This window comes from Dermacentor andersoni, chromosome 8, assembly GCF_023375885.2.
Source record: "Dermacentor andersoni chromosome 8, qqDerAnde1_hic_scaffold, whole genome shotgun sequence".
NCBI lineage: Eukaryota > Metazoa > Arthropoda > Arachnida > Ixodida > Ixodidae > Dermacentor > Dermacentor andersoni.
In genome coordinates, this window is record NC_092821.1 from 84,773,931 (window position 1) to 84,790,020 (window position 16,090).

Sequence of the window (16,090 nt, forward strand, 5' to 3'; positions counted from 1 at the left end):
AATGAACTGCGAGCAAGGCCAAGTAGAGGACCATGTGTGCCGAACCAGCGATCTAACAAAGGTTGTCGTCCAATGACCAGTTGTCATTTATGAAATGTGATGCTATAGAACAGCTAGCTTATCACGCCTATTCTGAGTGCGCGCCTTAAAAGTGACGCTCGATATTTACAGGTGATCAGCGTGCATCCTGCATTAGTTGTTTCTGTAAGAATGGCAGATCAAGATGTGCGCTGGGGACCGGCAATTGCGTGTGCAAACACGGACAGGTGTACTTGAACAACAAAGGACGTTGCATCGTCCACGCTGAGGACTGCGGCCTGCATCTCAATAGAACGTGAGTGATGTCTCTTTAATACGGCAGTTACCTGTGGAAAGATTTTCCTGCACTGCAGTAACCGTGATGTGCCTGGTTGACGCGTTTACGTGGGTTTTTATAACCGCGTTTGTTACTACAAACGTGCGTGATATGTTTCACTCAAAGATAACCTTTTGTGGCAATGTAAAAGCTTTCCTGGGCACAAAAAAGCACTCGCCAAGAAAGGCTTACGTTCTTATCGGCATGAGTTTAACTTTGGAAGGGAAAAGCAGCGGCATATTATTTACAATAGCCGAAATACTACAAAATAAATCGCTGATTGTTAAATTTGACTTGTTCTGCTTTTGTCAACGGCGTTGGAAAGATTCGAAAGCATCGCACGTGGCAGCTGCGCTATTTCAGTATCTGCTCCAAGCAAATATCGGCGTAATCACTTGTTGCGACCATCCGTCACTTCGATGTCCCCGATGCTCTTCGGAAATCCAGTTTGCCTCGCCGTGGGATTCATTGCCCCTTGCTCCGGAAAGCCAGTTTGCCTCGCTATGAGGGACATTGCCCCTTGCTTCGGAAAGCCAATTTACCTCGCCATGAGGGTCATTGCCCCTTGCTCCGGAAATCCAGTTTACCTCGCCGTGGGGGCAGCTGCCGGGCTAACACGGCGGGAGCCAGACCTCGCCGCACCCACTCTCGACCAAACGATGCGAAACACTATCTCGTTAACGCGACGCGGTGGAAAACGGAAGCGAAAGGCGAGGGCTGGTGGTCGCGACGGCGAACAACTTCCACAATATTGTCGCGTTGCAGCGACGGGGAAGAAGACAGTAGGAAAACGGCGAATCGCGAAACTAACTTATCAACGCGAAGAAAGCCTTAGACGACTCAACGGACGAAAATTCCGATATCCGGCGTTATGGAACCTAAACTCAATGACACCAAAATTTCTGGTGCCACCTGCGACCATTTATAGGAGTCGAACCCATTACATTTGGTGCTAATTCAGCCCTTCGCGCGCACGACCTTTGACGGGAGTCGAAACCTCGACCTTTGGTTGGACCCAAAATTCCATGTCACCGAAATTCATGGTGCTACCATTAGTGGATGAACCCACGACCACTGAAGGCAGTCAAACACATGAAATTTGGTGTTAATTAAGGCTAAGGTTTTTAAGGCACAGTGAATTAAGGCACTCGAACCCGCGACCTTTGGTGGTAGAACTCAAGTAACAGGAAGTAACGACGCATTCGGATGAGAATGTCAAGTAATTTATTGAGTGTGTCGTGAGTGCGCCGGTTTTCGCCTTTAGCGTATGCTACATTGAATGTCAACTTTTCATAGGGTGAACTTCTGCCCACAACAGCAAGTGACACTCAAAGCAGAACGGCGAGCACAGTCGGCGATCGTCGAAATCTGATCTGCAGATTAGAGGCGTCAGCTATTTATAGAAAGGTCAATGAACTATCCAGCCCAATCGCTGGTGCTAGTGTAACTACTAGAATGTACACCAGTATTCCCATTGTCTGCAGAATTTGATTACACAATGCTCCGCGATAACATAGACAACAGATAGAACCACTCGAGAACCTTCCGGTACAGAAAGGTGTATCTTGAGTTAAGCGATTACCTTCAACATTTGTTAGCCCGCGAAATATCATCACCAGTTGAATATAAACAAGTGCTGTGCAAATACTGTGCCAGCAACATAGGTAAGTGGGGTAGTTCGTGGGACCAGGGACTCAGATGCAGGAAGCAAAGTCGTAGACAGGACAACAATTTATCCCCGACAGATGGCAACAATTACACTTATGATGAGTTAACAAGACGCTGAACTATTTATATACGATCCACGCAGTCCACGACTAACGCGAGTTGTCACAGCGCGCGTCTCCCTGACAATACGATGAGTCTGCGCATCTTCGTAAGGCCCCTCACAGTAGTTGACGCTGTCGGAGGTGTCGGCGCGTGTAGACTTAGAGCGCCGTTTGTACGATTTCGTCGGACAAACGGCCAGCAAACGGCCAGATGATGAACTGCTCACGCGACAGCACGGTAGGCCCACGCGGTCAGCAACGCTGCACCGTGGCCACGATCCCTGCACGAGGTTATGCCGGTCCCTTTTCACGTGTCTCGCCCGAACTTGTCGCTCTCGACCAATGCCGTCTGGTACCGCTGGGCTCGAACGCTCGTTCACCGCGGGAACAGCACCGATCCGTTCAGCCTGGTCTGCATCACAGCTCTGGCCGGAACACAGGTTTACCGTACGACATGCCAGTCTCGTCCCGGCCGGTCTGGTAGCGCCGGCTCGGTCCGTGTCATGTCTCAGGTTGAATCCGTACACGCCTTGCCTGGCCTGGTAGCGCAAGCTCAGCGGTCGGTCGGTCGGTCGGTCGGTCGGTCGGTCGGTCGGTCGGTCGGTCGGTCGGTCGGTCGGTCGGTCGGTCGGTCGGTCGGTCGGTCGGTCGGTCGGTCGGTCGGTCGGTCGGTCGGTCGGTCGGTCGGTCGGTCGGTCGGTCGGTCGGTCGGTCGGTCGGTCGGTCGGTCGGTCGGTCGGTCGGTCGGTCGGTCGGTCGGTCGGTCGGTCGGTCGGTCGGTCGGTCGGTCGGTCGGTCGGTCGGTCGGTCGGTCGGTCGGTCGGTCGGTCGGTCGGTCGGTCGGTCGGTCGGTCGGTCGGTCGGTCGGTCGGTCGGTCGGTCGGTCGGTCGGTCGGTCGGTCGGTCGGTCGGTCGGTCGGTCGGTCGGTCGGTCGGTCGGTCGGTCGGTCGGTCGGTCGGTCGGTCGGTCGGTCGGTCGGTCGGTCGGTCGGTCGGTCGGTCGGTCGGTCGGTCGGTCGGTCGGTCGGTCGGTCGGTCGGTCGGTCGGTCGGTCGGTCGGTCGGTCGGTCGGTCGGTCGGTCGGTCGGTCGGTCGGTCGGTCGGTCGGTCGGTCGGTCGGTCGGTCGGTCGGTCGGTCGGTCGGTCGGTCGGTCGGTCGGTCGGTCGGTCGGTCGGTCGGTCGGTCGGTCGGTCGGTCGGTCGGTCGGTCGGTCGGTCGGTCGGTCGGTCGGTCGGTCGGTCGGTCGGTCGGTCGGTCGGTCGGTCGGTCGGTCGGTCGGTCGGTCGGTCGGTCGGTCGGTCGGTCGGTCGGTCGGTCGGTCGGTCGGTCGGTCGGTCGGTCGGTCGGTCGGTCGGTCGGTCGGTCGGTCGGTCGGTCGGTCGGTCGGTCGGTCGGTCGGTCGGTCGGTCGGTCGGTCGGTCGGTCGGTCGGTCGGTCGGTCGGTCGGTCGGTCGGTCGGTCGGTCGGTCGGTCGGTCGGTCGGTCGGTCGGTCGGTCGGTCGGTCGGTCGGTCGGTCGGTCGGTCGGTCGGTCGGTCGGTCGGTCGGTCGGTCGGTCGGTCGGTCGGTCGGTCGGTCGGTCGGTCGGTCGGTCGGTCGGTCGGTCGGTCGGTCGGTCGGTCGGTCGGTCGGTCGGTCGGTCGGTCGGTCGGTCGGTCGGTCGGTCGGTCGGTCGGTCGGTCGGTCGGTTCTATACTTGCAGGAAAATCACATCATCCTGTGAGTGGCAGAGACTAAGGCATGGTTGCCTGACGAGGTCTCTGCCCCCGTAACAAAAGGAGCAGCCTACAGCAGTACAGCAGAAAGCTGGTACAAAAAAGAGAAGCTGCCTTACAAATAGTACCCGCATACATCCTATACGATATGGCTGTACTTAATCCCAATGAAGATTCGCTCCTATCACAAAAACACGTAAAAGGAAGTCAACAATTCAAACGTGCGTTCGATCGATCCGGAAACCTCGAGCTCCCAAGCAGGTTCGTCTCGAGCTCGCGCTTTTCCTTCTTTGTCGTGGCTTCTGTTCGCTTCTTCAAGGTTGCCATGTTAGTTTCTTACTACAGTGGGCTAAGCTGTCAGTGATAATAATTCTATTTATTCGCATCCCCATTGAAACGGGGTGGTGACAAATAGTCACCTATCCGCTTGAGCTAATCGGGTCTGCTGTGCATGCTTTTCCGTTTAACATTTGTCCTACATCTTCTTAATCTTCTTTCTCGTCTTTAAAGCATGTATATGTATTTGTACTGTTACTGCTCACCAGCTAATGTCTCAATATACTCCGAATTCCAGCACTTCTGTAAGGTGTCCGTTATGTACGGGTTTCGCCTGGTGAATACCTTCAGATGCCATTGAGATGTACTGAGTTCCCTCCGGGCTTTTGTTGCAGCTGACACATGCCTAATTATGCTCAGAATATTTTCTAGGGTATGTTTCTGTTCTTAGGTTACGATTTGGAGCGCATTCTGTTAACCTCCAGATTTCCGCTTCCAGTTTCTTTTTCACCGGCCGTTTTAAAATATCCCCATGTTCTTTTTATTTCTTCCGTTTCCATTATTTGCAGCAAATTTACTCTATCTGTTCCTCCGACTATCGTTCTGCTGACCCCTGGGATTGTGTTTACACTTTAACTTACCCTGTACTTTGCTAACTTTCTTGACCCCTCCTTTGATTCAGTATCCATCGCGATAACCTGAAAATATGATGACTATGATGATGTTGATTTATAACCTCTTATGCATCCCGATAGATTGTTGCATAAGAAGTTGTGGCGCGTAAAATGTTACACCATCTGATGGTGTGCAAGGGAACCGAGCGCATCACGTGACCGAACTCTCTTCTTCGATGGTGGAGCGGAACGCGATGCCACGCGTACTTCCATCAATGGGAAAATCCCGCACTGCGCGAGGTAGCCATGTCAACAAAGACACGAGACTAAGAAACAATGTAGGAAAAAGCTAACGCTTTAAAAATATTCTTACACTAACAAACTTCTAGACTGCTCGTAAGGTATAAGTCGGCATTATGAACTGACTTGAAAAGTCATTATAACCCTGGCCTTTCTACTAGTCGGAAGATAGTGACCCTTTTCATATCACTTTCCACTATTTTTCTGGAGGGTACATACCTACCTTTTTGCGCGTCGTATTCTGCACTTACAGAAAGTGTTTAAATATATATCGTAATATACCAGCAGTATAAGAAGACAAATAGCCCTACCTTTGCATTTTACCATGCTTAAATAAATAGGGCCCCATTTGGCTATCTCATTGTTTTTTCCAGGAATTCCAAGCCGGGCTGTTTTTCTTGCTGGTGTTCACGTGGCAGTGATCACTGCGAATTGACAGGCAGCGACTGCACGTGCCGAGACGGAAGCGTATACCTCACCGCCAGTGGTAATCAGTGTGTTCGTGACATTAATGTGTGCTGGCCGCCTTATTCCAGCACAAGGTAAGGCTGTGTTCCACTCACAGAGATTTTAATTTTGAGGCCCTATCTTCTGTGAGCATTGATAACATGTAATGCTGTGAAGTAACGCAACAGGTACGGTCAACCTTGGAACTCCATATTTTCTTTTTAGATGGCTTAAGCCTCGAATCATATTTTTCTGTTGTACATGAAAAAACATGAATGGAAAGCAATCAATGGCAGCTTGTTCCGCAGTCTACAAATTGCGCTTTCGTAGTTTCCTCATTTTATGAAATAATGCTAACACCATGCCTGGACAAAAATCGGCGTGAATAGCTTTCTTGAGCTCTTTCGCCCGTTTTTCGGTGTAGCCGGTGGTGATCGTGCTTTCACCGCCGCTACAAAGCCGGTAGAAAGAGATCGTCCTTTCGCGCAACCCAGTTAAAAGAAAACCTACTCCTTCGTAACGCACGAGTACAACAGTGGTATGTACCTATACATCTGCATACGTTCACTACAGCATATCCGGCCAGCAATGCAACACGCTCTATATAATACAGGCAGATTTGAACCAACAGAACAGCAAATAGGGGCGCTCGGTGAACACTGGAATCTGTGTCTTCAATGGACACGGATGGCGGTCACTGTTGCAGCGCAGGGCTATGCAGATTTGATTTGCGAATGTACAAGATGCAAGCTGAATAATTGTATCCGGTACAATACTTTTCATCTGTATACTAAGGTAATTTGATACATCAGCAAATACATCATACTTGAACTTTAGCGGCCTCTCTAAGTTTTTCTCCATCTTTCTTCTGTCAAAGCATCGAAGGAACGTAGCGACAAGCCGCACCGTCACTGCCGAAAGGTGTCATGTATGGGGCGCGCATGCATCCGGGCTCCTCTAACTCGCTCCCCTCTGGACACCGTGTGCCATCTAGCGGAGCCGCTACAAAGTTACCGTGTCACACATACGTGAATAGATGTTGAGACAAGCTTTTTTCGAAATATGTGACGCGGGTTCGATTGTGCCCAGCAGCGGACAAATAAAAAACATTTTATGCGGTAGAATCATTTTTGCTTGTCAAGTACTTTTCGCGAGCTGTATATCTACCCGCATATGCATGTTTGCCTGTAACCGCTTTCCCGCCTACCTGGGTTACTGGATAGCACAAAGTCAAATTGGTAGCACACCGGGCTACGGTGCTGAGGGAAAAGGTTCGAAACCAACCGCAGGCACAAGTTCAGTCACTGTGTAGTCGGCAATGTGTAGATATGTGCTGAGTTCAAGGTAACCTCTTTCACGCCGACATGGGCCATTGTAGATGCGGGACTGCATAGGTATCACTGTTCAACACAACTCTGCCTCTTTCGCCATGTCTATGCCAGCTTCCGACGAATAACTCTTACGCTGACGTGGGTCACTGATATGTGCCAGTTCGACTGTGACCATCTTCAATGAACATATTGGACGCCAACTTAGTAACTAGGAATGTGCCACTGCAAATGCGCCAAACTAAGATGAAAAAAGAAAAGATCCTACAAATTTATTTCATTCGCAGTGGAATCGAAAAAGCTTCTCATGGGCAAAAAGCCAACGCTTTAGCAGGCTGTGCCACAAATTTGTTTGTTCTGTGCCACTTTTCAATAAAAATATTTCATGCCAACGCTTTATAGAGCTGCACGATTGAATGTACTGGGTGTGTGCCACTTGTCAACGAACGTTTCCGGAACTTGGGTCACCGATCTTATTCCATCGGGTCTGCGTGAACAAAAGAAGCCATTCTCAGCGCTCGCACACTATGGCGTGCCGTGAATCACGTCTCCGATGTTACGGGCGCAGATCTCAGCAGTACCACTAGACGATGCAGAGTGGAGCCGAGTTGCCACATGGGCGTCTTTCTCGACGTTCGCGGAGGAAGAAAGAAACGTTGAGCACAGACCTTACCCCCTCCGCTCGTTAGGAGAAGAGTGTGGAGGAAGTCAAATGGTATTTTTCGCTGTAGCGGCCATGTTATCGGACCACAGTGGTGGTTTGTTGTGGTGTTGTGTGCTCATGCGCGCGCTGCCTCATGCGTCTCGTACCGGGGCAAAGGTGTCGTGTGCATGACTGAGTCTCCGTGTTTCGTTCCACTATGTTATACAGACCGATCTCTATACTGGCTGTTGTTGTGTCCAGGTGGGCCTGGAAGATGTAAAAAGCGTAAAACGAGCGCGCGTGAAACGCCCATAGAGTTTCATACAATAATTTTTGTAAGAAACTCTATGAAAACGCCGTACCCCAAGCACCACGCCACGGACGATCTGGAAAGCCATTCGCCGTCTTTGGTAGACTCGTCATAAAGCGTCATCGCTGACCGAAACCACTGTGCTTCAGAATATCTACGATAAAAGGCTTGCGGGTCAGTAACAGCTACGCAGTGTCCCTGCTTTTGACAGCTGAAGACGCATTTCTGGCACGCCTGGAAGGATGAAAAAGGCCATGTGGAAGGATGAAAAGAAGCGGCTGCTCTGGGTAATTAAGGGACGAACCCTCTTTACCGCAGATGCCATAGCTGTGGGTTTAACGGGTGCAAGGAAGTGAAGGTTGGCGGTTACACTGCACGAGTCGACAAGGCTCGACAGAAGAACGTAACCCTGCGCGCACATGAAATGGCTGACAGTCGCAGGTACGCCCAGTCAACGCGCTAGGCGCACGCATAGGCGCTTACTGTTGGGCACGCAGCGAAAACTTTGCTTCCATGAAGCTTCACTTACCGTGCGAACAATATACCTCAGGCCACACTCATTGTATTTAGGCGCATAACGACCTGTTCACCGGCGCGCTGTGGCTTGTCACATCTCCGCTGTGCGCGGCCGCGAGAATCTTGTTTGTCAAGCAAAATGATTCCTAACAATCACGCCCAGCACACGTGTTTTTTCCCAGAAACTGCAGATGGGCTAGCCGTAGGTCGTGATGTGCGTAAAATTTGCTGCCGGTCATCGCCTGTGACGTCGTTCAGTGCAGTGAGAACGCAAAGATTTAATTTCCGCAAAGCCGGCAAAAATAGCGCGGGACTGGACCCACAGTCAATCTTGCGGAGTTCATTACGAACTCCATTCAATGCCATACATGGGAGAATTGACTTCGGCAACGGTATCGCCACGGCATACACCGCGATTGGATCCGTTGTTCGCATCACTACGGCGCGCGCACGTCAACACAACGCGACATGGTGGCGCACCGAAGCAGAGAAATGTAAAAGAGAGCGGAGGTGCTGCCCCAACAAGATGGCGGAGCAACGCTAACTTCCGGCGTCAGTAAGCGTAAAAAACATTAACCTCAAGGCCACTCAGTTTTCCCTTCCTCCGTGGTTCGCATACACTTGCGCGTCATGTATTCCAGAGTCCACGCGCAGGCTTCGCTGCGGATCCCCTCTATGGCGCCGACTGCTCTTGGGGAAAGCGCGAAGCAGTAGGCCTGCTGCAGTATGTGCTACATACATAACTTGCTTCAATGACGTCAGCACATTGTGCCGCTCTATCGATTCAATGCTAACGTAATACCGTTGAAAGTCATCGTGAGATGCGTTCTGCCAAATGTTTTGGGGGCACTGAAGAGCGGTACGTACACAGTGACCAGGGTTGCCAGGAAAAAGGTTTAGTGAAGAGCACCACATAACAAGCGGCGCACACCCAGTGACGCAAGTAGACGTGAACGACTTTCAAGGAAGAGCGGCACAAAGCATCACGTGACCACTTACCCAAGTTAGCGTAATGAACATTGGGTGGAACCCATTTCTCGGTGCCTCTCCCCAGTAATGCGCTTAGAGTTGAATAAATGTGGCGATAGAACATGTGGCCACCATCGAATCGAATCATGCATGGGGCCTGTACTGTAGCGGAGATCCTCTTTCCCGCTTACTGAGGAACACTTGGCGCCATCTAGCGCCGCCGCCATATAGCCTTCACGCGGTCTCCGAAGTGCGATGGAGAGCCGGTGCAAGCGAACACTGAGAAAAGCATTATGCTGCAAACAGGCTACGCTATCGCGCTTGGTTCTCGCCACGCTGCGCCTTCCACCGGCACTTCCCATGCATAGGTCCGCGCGTGGCCTCTAAGACGAGAAGCGTGGCGCGCCGGCGCCTGAGAGCGCTAAGAGTCGTTCCCTCGCTTACCGAACACTCAGCGACACATACTCGGCCACCCGAAATAGCGAGAGGTTCATTGAAGAGCGGCACACACACGGTGCATTCTTGGCGCAGCTCGCTAGAGCATTGGCGCGTAAAACTTTCGCTGAAAAGAGGCACATAACCAGCACATTTGTGGCGCAGCCTGCTAGGGCGCCAGCTTGCTGTCTGTGAGGAACCCTTGTGACGTGGGCTCGATTCCGCTCAGCATCGAAGGAACTTATGGAATCGTTTACATCTTTGTATGGAGGCACATTCCTAGTGGCACATATCTACTACAAAAGTTGGCAACCACTACTTTTGTTGAAGCGCGGCGCACACCTAGTGGCACACATCTGGTTACCCAAGCTGGCATCTAGGAGGATCTTTGAAGTCTAGCACAGACGGATTGGCAAATACCTAGTGCTCCAAGTAGGCATCCAAGGGTTTCTTTGAACAGTGGTACCTACCCGGTCCTGCAGCTACAATGACCTTTGTCAGCGTGAAAAAGGTTCATTGAAGAACAGCACATGTCTACATCATCACGAAAAATCAGCGCAAACACAAGGGACAAAAACAAAGAAATCCACGACACGAGTGCAAAGAAAAAAAGCTAACCCACGTTTACGATACTCCCTAATGCGAAATTCGAGTGCAGCTCTATCTGTGATTTCATTTCGCGATGTATTGGATGGCACGAACAATCTATCTTGCGCGACACGTTGCAAATGAAAGGAAGTTTGGCGCCACTTCCTAGCTAATCTGGAGATCGCGACCGCCAGCGCGTGGGTAACGCCTCACAGACGACGCACGTTACTCTGGCACCATTTCGTAGCCACCGTCCCGCACGACGCCTTCCTCTAGCCCTTTCGCCATACCCTCCTCTTCGGCCTTCCGGGTCATGACTCCGCTGCATCTCTTAATCTGCTTTCCTCCTCACGTCTTCCATCCCCCGTTGCACTCCGCGTACGCTTTCATCTTTCAATGTGCCCGTTCACTCGGTTACTAGGTACGAAGCCGAAGTTCGCCGTAGCAACGGGCGCCTAACAGTGGGGCACCAAAAACATAACCATGAAACCAAGATTCTAACTAGCCTAATCAAAGTCTTCATTCACCACATATACAAAAATTGTAGTATCAAGTATCCAGTGACTGAGGTTGGGCCGATGGGTGGCTCCTCAGTTTTTTCAGCAAAGCATCCCGATTCTCTATTCATTGGACCATTGTCCAACCAGCAACCAAAGCTGGCGTGTAAGAGGCTAGATAGGGACCAACTGACACACAGAGAGACAGACTATTCTACACTACACTGGTAGAAGTTACCACAAAATGCGAATTTTAGTACAGCTGAGGTATTCTGCTATCGGTTTATTCAACAATTTCTGTATTTTCTTCCCATAGAACTTGCGCTAAATGCACCTGTCCCCATGGCTTAAGTACGTGCGGTAGCCCCTGGAGCAGGTGCCACTGCATGAATGGGAAGTACTACATGGCCGATTCCGATGAATGCGTCCGAAATGAGGAGGACTGTATTTTCTACAGCCCCACGAGGTGAGACTCACATTTCAGTCCTGTGACAGGCAAGGCAGTGACTCACATTGTACGGCTGTAACCAGCGTCGCAGTGCTGATTACATTTTCAACGTCCATGGCAAACATTAAACATTTACATGCTAAAGTCGAGTTTTCTTTCAATATCTTCGCATGGTTCGGCCTGGACTGGTCGGTGGTATTTGTGCCTGTCGGTTCTAGCCGAATCCATTTAACGTCATTATAAAAAAGGTGGATGACCAGCAGAGCTCTAAACATAACGGTAAAGACTTTATTGCATCACACATTGTCATTTAGTAAAGACGGTCACAATGGCTTTCTGGTGGCTAATACCCACACTGATCGGCATACTCGCAACTGCGGAAACATTCTTTGACAATGTCACATCGATGCACGTACGCCGCTATGTGGTCGGTATGGCCGGATCGGTGTGGCACCGCAAGTTAAATGTCGCCAACACATAATGCGTAAAGCACTCCTTTTTCTGTTTTGGTTTCGACGCATCCACATTGAAATCACTGACTATGACCAGAGGCTTTAGCGCTTCCTCGCCGTATTCTCCGTTTCGCGAAACACGTCGCCCTCTCTGGCCTGCCGCTTGCGGTTGGGCTGTCGGACACGTCCTTCGTTGGTGTTTGCCGCGCGCCACCGTCGATCGTGCTCTCGTCTAAGTTCGCGCCGTTGCGCTCCGCAAGCGAGCTGCTCTTCGGCAGTGCTAACCACGCGTGGCCTCCCCATCGCAACTCCTACTAAACACTGAACAACAAGGTTCTTTACGGAGCCGCAGCAGAGTCCCGACGAGACCGACCATTGTTTTATCCGAGGAAGCCGATGACAGTTTTCGACATGCTGTTCTGCATACTCTATGCGCATACTCTATGCGTGATTCCGAAGAATGTAAGCACTGTTCGCTTCACTTTGCTGACTGCTTGTAGTCTTTCCCTCACGGAGCTATGAGCCATTGTATGAGTGCTTGCATGGGTATGAGACTATTATGATGATAGTTTTCGTGTGCGGGCAAGAAAATTTTATGACACCTCTGCCCATCGAGTTTCCTGCAATAATTAGTAGTGGGAACCCTGGCGCCACACACGTTACGGCACCATGGGATTGATAGGAAGTACATGAATTTGTCGGACCTTCGTGCTCGTGGATTCAGACGTTCTCGTGGCTTTGTTTATTACGCTTTATGTGCCATCATTGTCGTAAATTTCAGAGCACTCTAAACATTTCGAACTGTAGAACACGCTGCGAACACGCACAATCGCTACTAATTCAAACGATTCAGCGTATCGACGTGGTCAAATTGAAATGCGCCAAGCGTCTCAAGGCAATGGCTCACCGAAAATAAATTCGTAAGGGAGTATTATGTCGCTTGCAATGCATGCGTCCGTGGCGTAATGCTTTAAGCATCGGACTTCTTTGTCAGAGTTCCTGCCTTCAGACAATTCTAATAATCGTTATTTATTTATTACGCAATCCTTTGTTGAAACTGACGAGTTTACAAAGTCACGAAACAGCCTGAAGCCAGAAGGACAAACAGGCAAATCCATGTAGTTCCCACTATTCCCCCTATTGCAGCTCTCGTAGACACTATCGCCACAGTTCTCTCTAGTAATTATTGTATAAAACTCTATACACTAGCCCTATACCGCCATGAGCCATTGATTATGATAGTTTTTGTGTGCGGACACGAAAATTCTGTGGCGCCCTAGCCATATACGGCTCCGCTGTTAAAAGAAAAAAGCGCATCCAGTGGCGTGATGCGGAACTGCGCCAGCCCAGCAGCGTGATGGCTCAACCATTGCGCCACAAAGGCACTTTGATTTTCTTTATTAAAAAACGTAAGCAATAATCCAAGATTCCAGCTAGTCCACGTAGCCATCTTGACTCACCGCATATGCACACGATGCAGTATCACGTACGTAGTGCCTGAAGTTGGCCCGATGAATGGTTTCGAACTCAGTTCCTTAGCAAAGCGTCCCGACTGTCTAGCCTTTGAACCATTGTCTATCGCGTGACCAAAGTTGGCGTGAAAGAGGTTAAATAGGCAGCAACTGTCAAAGAGACAGACAAACTAATCTACAGTAAACTGGGTGAAGTTATCACGAAATGCGAATTTCACTACAGCGGAGATATTCTGCTCTCCATCTGTTCAACAGCTTTTGCATTTTCTTCCCACAGAGCTTGCGCTGAATGCAGCTGTCCCGATGGCTCAAGGGTGTGCGGTGCCCCTGGGAACAAGTGCGACTGCGTCAATGGGAGGTACTACAGGCGTGGTTCCGGTGAATGTGTCGAAAATGACTCGGAGTGTATTTCAGCCAGCCCCACGAGGTAAAACTCACATTTCAGTCCTCTGACAGGCAGGGCAGTGATTCACATTGTATTGTCGTAACCAGCGTCACAGTGCTGATTACACTTTCAATGTCCGTGGCAAACAAAAGACCTTTACCTTTTAAGGTCGAGTTTTCTTTCCATATCTTCTCATGGTTTGGTCGGTGGTACTTGTGTCTGTCGTTTCTTGCCGAATATATTTACTGTCACCCTAAAAAAAAAGAAAAACGCTTCCAGCACAGGGATTCGAAACTCGACCCGCCAGCCTAGTAGCGCGATACATTAACCACTACACCACAAAAGCACTCATTTTCTTTTACTCCACTGGAGCGCGCCATTCCGAAAGCCAAAGCGCTACAGAAATTTAAGATGACTGGAAATACATTCAGAAGTTCGGCAAGCACATACAAGCACCATTAAGGATTTCACTCCGGTGGCCTTTATTGTGTACAGTAGACACTATGAGCTTAAGCACCAGATTCCCGAAAAAACTACTTAGTGCTTCGCACATACGCTGAAATTTTGCCAACAACAACTTGCTATTTGAGATGATCAGCCTACGATAATGATTACGATGTCCTAGAATGGTACAACGCAGAACGCGGAGCGGGCCAAGAAGCCTTTCGGCGCTTTCATAAGAATGATAAGGATTCCCTTAATACGGCACATGATGATGACGCGAGCAGTAGAATGGCACGTGACCACAACAAGAAAGCGACCAACGATTGGGCGGTACATACGAATTGTGGCATAGCGAAGTATCTCTTTGAGATGATCACTGCATGTTAAAAATGATAGGTTGCGTACTACGCCACATATCCACAAAGGGAGATTGGACTAGAAGCGGGCGCTTATATTGCGCTGCCAGCTACCTTTTTGAGATGACTGCTGAGTGTTGATTTGGGTTATCATTTCCACACTACGGGACAAGCCGCGTTTACATCAATGCGACAACTGGCTCATCACATCGCATCATATCAAATTACTAGCTCATCGCATCACTGTAAACGGGGCCGATGCGCTGAAAATGCGCGTCATTATAATGCGCCAGACAAGTGGAAAAGACTTTTTCCAGTCCCCAAAAAAGCTTCTTCAACGTCATGTCCTGACTACCGGCCAATTTCCATTACCAGTGTTTGTTACAAACTGATGGAGCGCGTCATCTTTTCCCACATCATGAGATTTCTAATTTCTAATAACATTTCTCAGCACAGTCTGCACGAATTCCTTAAGAACTTATCTTGAGATAGGCAACTTGCACTCTACATAAATGACATCAGTTCCCAGTTAGACATTAATGTACCTGTACACTCATTGTTTTGAGACTTCGAAAAATCTTTTGATAAGGTACCCCACAATCGTCTTTTCTTGAACCTTTCAGTCTTGAATCTCAATCCCCTAATTTATAATTGCTTGCCCAGTTTTCTGACCGGCCGGCAACAGTTGGTTTTTGCAAATAATTTTTCGTCTCCTCTGTCTCCTGTGCTTTCTGGGGTTCCTTAAGGGTCTGTTCTAGGCTCCATTCTCTTCTTAATATACATTAGTGATCTTCCTAATGATATAACTTCTAACACACGCCTATTTGCGGACGATTGTGTTATTTACCCACCGTTTAATAATAGCTCAGATATCCTTGTCCTACAGCGTGACTTACAAACAGCTGAAAAATTGTGTAGGACATGGTTAATCCCATTAAACGTAAATAAAACCTCATTTATCTCTTTCCATCGTCGGAATTCTCATGTAGCACCCTCATATTTCTTAGGTAAATCAATATTATAATCTCTGACATGTTATAAATACCTAGGGCTTATCTTAACGCACGATCTTTTGTGGTCCGCTCACATCGCTAAAATAACTAACGAGCCTAACCGCACCTAACAGCGAAGAAAAGCAAGCTCACGTTCCCATTAATGGGAGCCTACATATCGCCCTCAAGTCAGTTGGACTGCGAGAGATTACGGCGAACCACGACATCGACTCCGCAGCCTTTGGTGTTTACCGGAGATTTTAATGCCCACCACCATTTCTGGGGAAGTTCTAAGGTAAACTCGAGAGGTAGAATATTAGTGTCATTTGCCTCCGAACAAGAACTGTGCTTGTTAAATGATGGAAGCCCCACCTTTCTGCGTGGAACTGCCTACGGTAGCTGCCTGGACCTCACCATTGTTCCACGCTCCATCACTAGAAAGGTCAGGTGGTTTCCGGGTATTGAAACGTGGGGAAGTCACCACCTAACTACTTATCTTAGGATTGAAGGCCTGACGGGCTCCAAGTTAGCCAGCCTCACACAATGCTTCGACTGGCTGATGTTCATATCAATTGTCGAATACGGCTGTCGTGATGACTTGTCCTCTAGCCTAGAGGACATCATAAACGGTGCCTTAGAGGCTACGAAATAATCGCTTCTGAGAACGTATACACGCACCGAATACGACACTGAGCTAGAGAAACTTCGTGCAATTCGTCGTCGTGCAGAGCGAAGATACAGGCGCACGAAGTCTGTACATGACTTCAGGTTGGCCAGAT

The 16,090-nt window shown here is 49.7% G+C and overlaps 1 protein-coding gene across 21 annotated transcripts in view; it reads left to right on the top strand.

The window, feature by feature from the left end:
- Window positions 1-16,090, top strand: part of LOC126538704 (uncharacterized) — a 133,956-nt gene that overhangs the window by 24,176 nt on the left and 93,690 nt on the right. For 15 of the 21 annotated variants that reach the window (XM_055074870.2, XM_055074867.2, XM_055074856.2 and 12 more), the window contains exon 5: window positions 13,412-13,561. The exons of 1 other annotated variant lie outside the window; for it this stretch is intronic. In XM_055074870.2, coding sequence (XP_054930845.2) covers window positions 13,412-13,561 — 150 coding nt within the window. Of the gene's footprint in view, window positions 1-171; window positions 335-5,403; window positions 5,572-11,078; window positions 11,229-13,411; window positions 13,562-16,090 lie in introns of all 21 variants that reach the window. 5 more of the 21 variants (XM_055074854.2, XM_055074879.2, XM_055074861.2 and 2 more) reach the window with 5 other exon arrangements.